The following is a 12,358-nucleotide window of genomic DNA, read 5'->3' on the forward strand; positions in this document are numbered from 1 at the left end:
TTGTCAGCGGATAATCATGTGACGATGGACCACACAACCAGTCATAAGCAGCACGGGTATATTTGTAGCAATAGCCAACAATACATTGTATGGGTCAAAATTATAAATTTTTCTATTATGCTAAAAATCAGGATATTAAGTAATGATCATGTTCCATGAAGATATTTTGTAAATGTCCTACTGTAAATGTATCAAAACTTAATTTTTGATTAGTAATATGCATTGCTAAGAAATTAATTTAGACAACTTTAACTGCAATTTTCTCAATATTTTGATTTTTTTTTGCACCCTCAGATTCTTAAATAGTTGTATCTCAGTCTAATATTGACCATATATCAATGGAAAGCTTGTTTATTCAGCTTTCAGATAATGCATAAGTCTCAATTTAAAAAAAAAAGGACCCTTATGACTGGTTTTGTGGTCCAGGGTCACATATGGAAATGTTCTAAAAGCGCCACGCCCGGACTGACATCACCGGGTTTGACTTAACATCTCGATTCGTCACGGTGACCCAATCACGCTGCTTGGGGCTGACGGAAACTGACTGTAGGGCCACGGAGTGTCGTTAGGGGCCAGGCTCTGGGCTGCGCCAGCTGCATTCACCCTCCCCAAAAAAGCTACGTCAATAATGCCCTCATGTCTCCAGACGGTTGGCTCTCCGTCCAATCAGCGTTCGAGATGGAGTTGAAAAACGGCGCGTTCAGCCAATCACAACGCCAGGCGTTGACGTAGGGGCGGGAAGAGAGGCGTGGCTCTGAAATCTAGGGTGTCGCCGTGGTGGCTCCATTCGAAGGCGACGGCGGTTGGTTGGTCGTCTCTGTGTTTGTCCTCTTCCAAACTCCACAAACGGACCCGGTACAGACTGTCGGTTCGGATCCAGCTGTCAAACGAGATCTGTGCGGTCCGGCATCGCTGGGATGAAGCGGAATATCTTTCATTTGAATCGGATCGCTGGTGTAGTTTGAAGAAAGAGAGTCGGGCGGAGGAGCCATTTTGTCCCGACAGTGTGAGAAGAAAGAAAGACAGAGACATTAAAAACACCAGACACCACACTTTCAGAGGAAACACACATCTTAAACGGCTCCTTCGGAGTTTAATAAAAGAGTCAACAGAGGAAATCGAAGCAATTCAGCTGTGAAGAGACTGTCCGGTGTGTGTTTTCGGGTAACACACACACACACACACACGCGCGCACTCCGTCTCTATCGGTTTCTCATCAGTGTGTGTTTATAAGAGCTCAGATGGCGAAGAAGACCTATGATCTGCTCTTTAAGCTGCTCTTGATCGGTGATTCTGGGGTGGGAAAGACCTGCGTGTTGTTCCGATTTTCAGACGACGCCTTTAACACCACCTTCATCTCCACTATAGGTGAGTATCACACCCGGTCCGAGGGGTTTCTTCTTTGTTTTATGTCAGAAATGCTGTTAAACGTGTGAGGATGTGCTGACTAGGCCTTGATTCTGGACTTTAGCATGCTAACCGGCTAACTGATTCCTATCAGCTGAGTGAATCACCTGAAATCAGTTGATTCAGAATCACATTCTAGAGTTGCGAGTGCTGTTTTGGTTGTCTAATAAACGTCGTTCTGTTCATCTGTATGTTTGGATTAATGTTATTGTAGTTGTTGAGGTTATTTGGCTAAAGTTTGCGTTAACATGCGGGTTGACTGACAGATAATGATTTGATGCTGGAGGAGTCAAAGTAATGGCTTGTCAGTGTTATATATGTAATTTCTAATTTGTCCAGACGAGATAATCGATACATTGTGTTTGGTTTAGATTCAACGTTAAAGGTTCAAGCGGCCTGTTACATGGAGTAACGTTAACCCCAAAATCCATCGTTCTAAGGGTTAAACCGGCTAACATTAAAACAGTGCGTCGTTACTGTGTCACTAGTGCGTTTAACTAACGAGTTAACTAACAAGTAATTTTTTTTTAAAGCATAAACAATTCATTAGTGTGGCGTCATGGGCTGCGCTACTGCGCGTGCGTGACTCGCCTCGTGCCAATAGAGAGATTGCCTAACTGTGTTCTCTATCTATGCTAAACCTGTCATTTCACTACCTCCTGCTGCTTTCTGCATGATATCATGGGAAAGCCACAACTGAAATGAGATTTTCACGGTTGTTAGTGTATGTGTTGACTGTAGATTTTGGGTTATGGCCAGGTGTGAGATTTGCAAACAATCTCTCCACCCTTTCATAAAAAAGCACTTTGGAGCTGCCATTGGACCAGTGTACTGAGTAAGTGCTATATCATTATGCCAGGGTTTTCCCAATGTGCTTTATGTGTAGACAGTGTCCAGAATCCATAGTAATACCATGGTACTTTTTGTAAGGAGATGAGCTTCCTAAATAAACCACATTAAATTTGGAAGTAATGAATCTGAATGTTAAGTTCATTGTCGTTTTATTTAGTTACCTGTTTATTTAACCCGAATCCATCATCTGTCACCTGACAAACATCACTAAGCATGTAAATGCTAGATATACTACTTGTTCAGATTGCTGCAGATGTTTGAACACCATTGTTGCATTATAATACGCACTTCCTATCCTCACTCTTTCTCTGTGTTCAGATGCCTGGAAGGTAAATTCAGTGGGTTAAAATGAGAAGCATGCCGTACCTGTTAGATCACAGGAACCGCATGAACACATTCACTGAGAACAGCGTGGGTAGATGTCATTTAGCAGATGCTCTTGAACTCAGTTTACGTACAGCAGGGTCATTTCTCTGGGGGTAACAGGAGATCTCAGCACCACGCCGGTTCATGGGGCAAATTTAGACACAGCCGGCCCTGTTCGTTTATTTTAAAGAACGCATCCTAAATGCTCTTTCGTTGACATTTTGTCTGATTATTAAGAAGAAATGTCCTGCATTTGTAGACCTTTAGTTGTTGAACGTGTATTTAAGTTTACATTAAATTAGTAGTTATTATTATTGTACATTATCTGTTATTGTTATTAAATATTTTTTAAATTTATTTTCGGTATTGTTTGTTATTTGTTAATATGTTTTATTTTTGTTAATAGTTCTTGTTTATACAAGTATGTTAGCCTGTAACTAATGTAAGGGCAAATTTATGTGATGCATGTTCAGGATTGTTCCTAAAAAGAAAAGTAGAAAAATAAATAAAAAATGGACCCAGTTTATGGACTTTTCATAACGCACGTTCCTGGTTCTAACTGGTTATTGTGAATGGTTCATCACCGCATGTTATTCCAAAGAAAAAGCCTTTATTTTTATATATAGTTCATAACTTGTGCTGCTTCTAGAATTGACTGCTGGCATCACATGGTTCACTGAGTATTAGTTAACATAAAATTATTTAATCTGTGAAATAATAGGCTTGTTTTTAATGGCGTTTGTAAGTTGAATAAAGTTGCCGTCATTGATTATGTTTCAGACTGATAAAACCTGGAAATGATTAGGAATGAAAACAAATATTGACCTGGTTTCTGGACAGGCAAGGGTGTGCGTGACCTTTACGACTGTGTTTTTGTCGCTGTGCTTTGAGTCACATGACCGCTCATGGTGTGTCAGGTGACCACATCACACCTGTGGCTTCCTGTTGTGATCAGGTGGCAGTTGTGAACTATGTCAGCATGAGGGTTGATGTTCTGAACTGTCAGGAAATAGTCGTTTAAGTCAACAGATCAGCGATAACTTCTAATCCATTTCTTCTTTTCTTTCAATTTTAGTGTTTCTTTTTTTAAAATCAACATGTAATCAGAATTGACTCTATTGTCTCTTGTTAGTATTCTACATGTTACTCCAAATTTTTTCCCTTGTCAATCTATTATCAAAAATGTATCAACTTGCTCCATCTCTAAAACGACATCCTTTTATTGATGATGTCATCAAGGCCACTTAAGTTTCGACCAATGACAGATTAGTTTCGGAAAGAAAGTTCTTTCTCCTTTTTTACAGGATAAAATAAAGTCCCGCTTTACATTTTTTCCTTGTTCAGCATCCTGTCACTTTATGGACATGGGTTATGAATGCCATGTCATGTTGAGTTGGAGTGCATCTCTCTCTCTCTCCCTCCTCCTTTCTATAGTTCAGAGCCTTAAAATACTCACCGGAAACTCCCTGCAGTCCCAAGGGAAAGATCACCTTACTCACTCACGCACGAATACACGCCTTAACCATATTTGTACTATTAAACTCTTGGTTTAAGTTTTTATAAATGCATAAAAAAGAGACTGATAGAGCATTTTCTTTCTTTTGTTTTTCTGTCTGGCACTAGTGGATTCTCTTTCTTTGACTGACAGGATCTTGGCTCAGTTGGGCGGAGCTTCATTCTGGACCCTTGAGGGGCCCCGCAGCTGCAGAGGCTCATGGGAAGGGGTCTGATTGGCTGCCTGTCAGGAACCCTTCCATGTCCTTTGTGTTCAGAACTCGTATAACCCAAGTTTTAAACTAGTCTCACGTTTAGTGGCCAAATTCAGGCTTCTTAAACTGTTGCAGGAATCCTTTATACACTAACCCTTATGTCACATTAAACCAGATTATTAATTTCCTTGTTGATGTTGGGCAGAATATCCAGGCTGCTCTTTTGTTGTCAACTACTTGCCAAAAATGACAGCGTTAGTCCTCATTGTATGAAATGGAGTAGCAAAATATCTTATTTTGCATTCCAGTCATACAGGTTTGTAACGGCATGACAGTTAAGTTAAAGATAACACAATTGTCATATCTGGTGAATTGTTCCTTTAAAGCCATATGTGGCATAAGCTTGGCTCAAACTTTCTGCTTTTAAAGCCCAACATACCCGACTGCAGTGTGTGTGTGTGTGTGTGTGTGTGTGTGTGTGTGAGAGAGAGAGAGAGAGTGTGAAGGCTCAGTCAAAAGTCCTTTGACACGTTTCCAGAGGTTAAGCTATGAGTGTGTGTCCTCCACTGTAACTTTCACACGCTCTGTTTTTATATTCTCATGCGTCGTTTACATCAGCAGAGTTTTCTCGTTTAATTCTCTTCGTGTCTCTTTCAGGCTCTGTTCTGTCTCTGCAGTGGTGTGTGTATATTGTGTGAGAGTGACTCAGTCTTTGGCTGCTCATTTGTGTATCATTTCATAAAGCGGCTCCCACCCATAGTGCAGCTGTGTGCGGTTGGAGTTCTGCTTAGCATTACTGCTTAGTTAAATATGTTGGTCAGTCTTTGTGCGTCTAGGGGTGTAACAGTACGTGTATTCGCAACCGGTACGGGTCTTTTGGTTCAGCACGAACACGTCGGAAAAATAATGGAGGACAGAGATAAGCTGCTGTGGGAAAAGTACATGATTTAAGTAGTCCTAAATATGAGATGTTCTTTATATTAAGGGCTTCAAAGTAACTCATAAGCATAGGGTTTAAAGCGGCTTGCTCTTCTGTCACATGCGTTTGCTGCTTAATGCATTTGAGACGTGTTTTTTCAGTGTATAACTTGCATCTTATGGTTGTATCCTTATCTGTAAATGTTAGAAAGTCACGCCATTATTTCCATTTGCATAAAGGATCATCTGGACAGTAAGTGAAGAATCACACGGATACATGACTAACAGATGGAGAGCAGTAATTCTGACTAAAATATACATTTTTCTTAAATGTTTCGCTTCCAAAAGTAGAAGCACTTGAAATCTCTTTACTTATTTATAACAGCACCATAAAGTCCAGTATGAAGAGTGTGCTGCAAGAGTATTGACATTTTTTACATTTAAAGACAGAGATGTAATTTGTTCGGTAAATCACTGGAATTTAACATTTTAAATTTTTCTCAAAATCGAAGAACATACTGAACCGTCAGTTTTTGTGTACCGTTACACCCCTGGATAGAACATACTATGTGTTTCTAAAGTGGTTTGAGTGGTTTAGCTCGTTACTATGCAGTTGATAAGGTGTTTTGAGAATTTTAGGTTGTTACTGTGCTGTTTTGATTGGTTTAGCTCATTACTATGCTGTTTCTTGGATGTTTTGAGTTGTTTAGCTCTATACGATGCTGTTTCTAAGGTGTATAGAGTGATTTAGCTCATTACTATGCCGTTTCTAGGGTGTTTTGATTGATTTAGCTCATTACTATGCTTTTTCTAGGGTGTTTTGATTGGTTTAGCTCATTACTATGCCGTTTCTAGGGTGTTTTGAGTCGTTTAGCTTGATACAATGCTGTTTCTAAGGTGTTTAGAGTGATTTAGGTTGTTACTATGCTGTTGCTAAGATATTTTGAGTTAGGCCTATTTAGGTTGTTAAGACCCCGATATACTTCAAACGAAATCGAAGAACGAACTGAAATGACATCAGGCCGAAACAAAGTTCATTTTGAGTTACTGTTGGCAGTTCGAAACAGCTCACCAAAGCGAACTTTTTGATAAACCCTTTTTGGCCCGTGGCGATTACACAGTTGGTGGGTGTGTTCTGGAACTCCGCCTTTGACGTGCGATGTTTTTTTTTTTTTGGTGACACGTTTACAACCCCGCCTCCAGCAGCCCGGGTGTCGGAATGTTCGAAAACCGTATACCGTCGCTCAGCCTTTTCAAACTTCTTTTTACCCTCAAATGAAGAGTGAAAAAGAACTTTGTTTGAAATATCTTTACTATGCTGCTGCCTAAGTGTTTTAAGTTATATAGGTTGTTACTATGCTCTTGCAAAGGTGTTTTCAGTTATTTAGCTTGTTACTGTGGAATTGCTGAGGTGTTTTGAGTGATTTAGGATATTACTATTGTTGCCAAGGTGTTTTGAGTGATTTCGGTTGTCACTGTGGTTAAGGTGTTTTTTTTTTTTTTGGCACATTGTGCACGGTTGCTAGGGTGTTGTTGGAGACTCTTACCAGTCCAAGTCTCTCTGCAAACATCACTAATAAAGTTGTGCAGCAGGACAAACATTGTATCTAGCCAGTGATCAGTTCAGGACATTTTCCAGAGCGAGTTTCTGACTGAATGCTTTTACTGTGCCATTGGGCCATTAAACTCTCAGCAGTTTCACAGATGAACCTTTCCATTCTGCCCGTCCTGTCCGTGTTGGTCTGTGCTAGTCTCAACAACACACTGCTACTGAGAGATCTCTCTACCCTTCATCATCTACATGAACTGTGACGCTATGACGCTACTTTCAACTGCAAGAGTGTCTACAAAACCCCTTTTTGGGGGTAAAATTTTAGAGAATACAATAAAAATGCCCAGTCAGTACTGTTTTTCCTATATCCAATATAGTGTTTTCTTGACGCTTTTCTGTGTCACAGTGAAAACTCAGGTTTGTTTCTCATTTGGAAAAGCTTCTCCCACGCTAGTAGCCTTAGAGGACAATTTGCACAAGTCCAGATTTCTGTTGAGAAGGTTTTACAACAAATTAATGTATGCCTACACATCCAACACTTGAAGATTCAGCAGTGGAGCTATTGTGTGCAAAAAAATTATTACTCATGTCGTTTTGTCACTCAAGACTTATCAACAGGCCTTGAAGTCAACAGTAAATGAAAATGACCCTCGTTCCCACTTAGTAGATGTTTCTGTAGGGCTGTGACTGTGGCAGATTTTTACCACCGCGGTGGTAATGGACCAACTACCGCCAGTGGCGTGGTGTTGATAGATAGATATATATATATATATATATATATATATGTATTAGTGGTGTCAAAATTAGCTCGTTAACGCAGGTGATTATTTTTTTCAGTTTAACGCATTCAAAATATTTAACGCGGGGCTGGGGTTGGCCACCCCACTCACAACTGCTGCTTCTGTCACTTTTTCTCTTGACAAGAAGTGCATTTATTCAGTCGCAGAACGACTGAGAATGGGAGACGTTTCAGACGCGTGCTCCTCTTCACAATCGGTGCCAGGCGTGAGTCAAGTGAGCGTGGAAACGGTACTGTGCTCGAAGAGCGTGCTCTTCAATTGCACACACAGAGGCGCCGGTGCGCTGTAGCCTGTATCCTTTCATATCAAAGCGCAAAATAAACTATGTGCATGCAATGCCGTGGTCAGTTAATTCATGAAGTTACCAAAAAGGCGATTAAAGCTGCCTTAAAACTGTGCATGCATGTAATACATTTTATATGAGTCACATTTAAGAATGTCTCTGAAATGGTTTTTAAAACTGTCCAGGAGGAGCAGCCCAGCACTGTCTCACTCATCTAACACACCCGATTTAACTCGTCAGCTCGTGTTTATTTTAGCACTTCAGTCAGTGAATACGCAGCTTGCAAAACACTAAAATAAATATCAAAGAAATACAGTTAAACAAGAAAGTAGCCTAAATAAGAAAGTTTAAATGCACCCTGTCTACAGGACGTGGTGCGACAAAATACTATAAAACTCATTATAATCAGTGATGCTACACTGGAGGCGGCATGACACGATATGACAAATCCCCGACAGTAAACTGCCTCGTTCTATTTATGAGGTACTGACACAGAGTTCAAATGTCCTGTGTAGACACTAGACAGACTCAACCTGTTGCGACGTGGTGGTGTCGCGTCCGGTGTAGACAAGGTTCACTGTTCCGCTACTGTTATTACTGTTATTACACTTGTATACAAAACTTCATATTATATACTTGTTATAGTATGTACAGAGGTGGACTTAACCATTAGGCAAAGGTAGGCGATCGCCTTGGGTCCCCAAAAGCCAAGGGCCCCCTAAAATGCTTTTTATATGCGAGATGCGCGTTCAGTGCGGACGCGCAAGTGGTTGCTGTGGTGTTCATTACCACGACAACCGTCTGTGCGTCCGCGTTGAACGTGCTTCTTGGCAAAAGTAGGGCGATGTAGAAAATGGGGACGGAATCCCGGAATCTATTCATAAAAACGGAATGTACTGTGTAACGCGGAATGAACGGCGCAGACTCGTTCAATTAATTAGATATGTTTTTGATTAAACCATTAAAATTGAATACAGAACAATTGAAATGGAAAGCACAGATTTTGGGCCTTAAGAATGTAATTTTTGTTAAACTTTTAATAGGCCTAAATGGCTGTTAAATTAAACAAGTTTCATGATTTTAATTAATTAGACATGTTTTTTGTTAAAATTTTATATAATCATCCAGAAAAATTTAAACGAAAAAAAAAAAAAGCTGAATCCAGAAATTTTTACGAAAAAAACGATTTTGGAAAAAATAAAACTTAGGCTAATTTGGGAAAAATAAAACGGATTTCATAGGGCCCTACAAATATCATGCATCTGAAGCTATAATTTTAATACTAAGCAACAGTGCATATTATATAGGGCCTATTTAATTTTTTTTTAAACTGCGCTCACTCGTTTTTGTGGAAGACCCAAGAAGGACCATGCACAGTCACTTTCCACACAGGCACACTTCATGTTTGATTGAAATAATCCTTAAGCATGTAAATTTATAATTTCCTTCAGTTTAATTTAAATGTGCAATTAAAATAAATAAAAATAAATTTATATTTTAAAGTTTAGAATTAGACAACCTTGCGTTGTGTAGACAATTGCATAGTGAAAATTACCCCAACGCACCACCTGGTGTCCAACCTACTCTAATACTAATACTATTATAACCTGTTTAAATGTGTACAAGGGATTTACAACATTAAAGAAATCATTTATTTATAACATGTACATGAAAAATCTAAAAGATTGGACACAACTATGGGACACGGTCGTGCAGCAGCGAGCAACAGTGAAAGAAACCTCAAGGTTGTAGATGTGTGAAATTGTATAGGGCCCCATTCCTGTATTTTGCCTGGGGCCCCCAAATAACTAAATCCGCCCCTGTGTTATAGAGTGCGTGACGTCACGTGCACTACCGCCGGTGGCAGTAGACAACCGCGGTTGTCACGGCGACCGTCACAGCCCTATGTTCCTGGTCTCATTGTGTATGATTTCAGTAAAGTCTTCATAATATTTTAACCCCCCGTTTCACAGACAAGGCTTAGACCTAGTCCCAGACAAAAATGCATGTCTGGGCTGTTTTAACTGAAAGAAACTTGCACTGACTTATCTTAAAATGTCAGTGCCATTGTTTTGTCTCAAGATGCACACCAGTAATATTTGTTTGTAAAAGATACTTAAAAGTCCTAATTGAACTATGGCCTAATCCTGGCTGTCTGTGAATCCAGGCCTAAATGTAATAGCTTGTTCCACTTCTGAAACAACTTTCCTTTTTAGGCTGTGTGATAATTTAGGTTGTTGTAGGCTAATGTTGTATGTAACGCAAGCTTTCTTACATATTATCAGTTAGGGTTGGGCCAATAGACGATGCCATCGTCCATCACCGATGGCTGATAGAAATCACGATGTTGAGCTGGCATTGTGATCCCAGAACCCCCCCGCAGTCCGCCCCCATTTCTGCCGCATCCCAATACCGTGTTCGGAAAGAATATGACTTGAACTACAGAACCCCGGCTAAAGGGAATAAATACGAGATGGGAGAAAAATATATATTTCAATACTTTCTCTCGCAGTTTTATAATTGGGTAATTATACTGTATATAAATTGCGGGCATCAGGGAGCCGCTATTATGCCTGGCATTGAAAGTGCTTTTGAATGCACGATCGCTTTTTAGTTTCACTTTCGAGATTCGCAATCGCATGTACTCTGTTTATACTATTGAGCGGCAGTACTTACCACACATTTTACAAGATTAGATGTTGTAAACCCCCCCCCCCCCCCCCCCATGTCATCGTCCATTGCTATGTTTTACTGTAGACATCGTCCGATGCCAATTTTGTTGACATCGCCCAACCCTATTATCAGTAGTACAGCAATAATAGAAAATAACAATCTGCTTGGAAAAGTAGTGTAGCCTTTGGGATATGTGGAGAAGCTCTGGACCTTCTGACTTGACTTTCAGCATCAACGTCCTGGTGAAAAAACGTCCTAAAAAGTGCCTCAGGAAGAGAGTACTATCAAATTCAGATCTGACTCCATTCTAGTATTATAATCCTAAGTGGATCCAATCAATTTCCAATGAACAAAATTCCTGTCATGCAATATTTTTCTCATTGAATATTGTGTTTCACTCACAGAAGTAAAATAGGTTGTGAATGCTGTTTCTTTTAAGTGTCTTTGTTCAACTTCTGGCTTTTGTTGTGTCTTTTTAGGAATCGATTTTAAGATCAAAACAGTTGAATTGCAAGGAAAGAAGATAAAGCTACAGATATGGTAAGTACCATTACGTTACGACCATGCTTTAAGTGTGTAAAACCAATTTAAAATTAAATATTATTTATATAAAAATGTAATTATTTAAATGTGTTTTTAAAAAATGACATGACTAACACACGTTTCATGTTCTTTCTCATGTTCTATAACTGTTAAAAAAGTAAACTGCAGTGTTTTACTGTAGCATCACATAAAAGGTTAAAAATGTCATTTTAACACCATAAACAAACCAACCAAAAAACTGTTTAAATACCACCAATTCCTTTTTCAACGTGGTAATAAAGTTACATTAATCTGACTTTTTTTGAACTATTAAAATCATTCAGTTATTGCAAGCTGTTGTGATACGCATATTGCGATTTGTATTTTTGCGATATTTCGCTAGTTTCTATATATTATGTAGCCCTTGTTTATATGCAGGAAACAAAATTAACACCTGTCAAGCGTCAAATTTAGGCTTTAGTCAGAAAATTATTAATTTGTTAAAAGTTATTGACTTATAATAGCCTAAGCGTTATCATCCAAACGGCTCATACTAAATGACAAAAAGATAGCATGTAATTCAGACACTCATCTACCAGGTTAATGTGTTTCCTCCAGTGTTAATTTTGACAGCAAATTTTGATTTAGTTTTAGTCCTAGTCTTTTGACTAAAATGCCATTTTAGTTGTAGTCATATTTTAGTCATCTGAATTGTTTTTAATTTTGGTCTAGTTTTAGTCAACTACATATCATAAGATTTTAGTTGACTAAATCTACAGTAACTTTAGTCGGCTAAAATCTAATGGGTTTAGTTACAGTGCTTAGTTATTACAGGGTTTAGTTATTTATTAAGCATTTTTCTAAAATTTCCAAACTCATGTAGGTTTGATATTAAGGTTATATCATGATAGACACCGATTTAATGGCAGTGACACACAACATGTCTTTGTTCAAATTAAATAAAACCACTTCTCATAAAGAACAAGAACATGGTCTTCTTTTTAATGAAATACCAATGGTTATATAGGCTAAGTATGCATTCTTTATAGCAACTTGTTTACCATATTCTTCATTCTTTCAAACAGACATATTTATTTCTATAAATACATTTAGATGAATCTTTAGGGCTACTAAAGTTTTTCAGTCAAGAGTGATTTTCTGTCTTTCTGTTGTTGCTTGATTAACATCAATGACTCGGACAATAGCAACTAAATTAGGCTGCTGTCACTTTAAAACTGAATGCACAGCTGCAATGGATGCAATGTACTGATACACG

General features: G+C 38.8%; 1 protein-coding gene across 1 annotated transcript in view; it reads left to right on the top strand.

Annotated features, from left to right (window-relative positions):
- The first annotated feature begins 1,241 nt into the window (after positions 1-1,241).
- The window catches only part of rab10 (RAB10, member RAS oncogene family), a 32,206-nt gene continuing 21,089 nt past the window's right edge, over positions 1,242-12,358 (top strand). The window contains exons 1-2 of the mRNA XM_016282919.1: positions 1,242-1,368; positions 11,040-11,100. Coding sequence (XP_016138405.1) covers positions 1,242-1,368; positions 11,040-11,100 — 188 coding nt within the window. The remainder of the gene's footprint in view (positions 1,369-11,039; positions 11,101-12,358) is intronic.

Source organism: Sinocyclocheilus grahami, unplaced genomic scaffold, assembly GCF_001515645.1.
Source record: "Sinocyclocheilus grahami isolate Dianchi unplaced genomic scaffold, SAMN03320097.WGS_v1.1 scaffold168.1, whole genome shotgun sequence".
In the NCBI taxonomy this organism is placed as follows: Eukaryota; Metazoa; Chordata; class Actinopteri; order Cypriniformes; family Cyprinidae; genus Sinocyclocheilus; species Sinocyclocheilus grahami.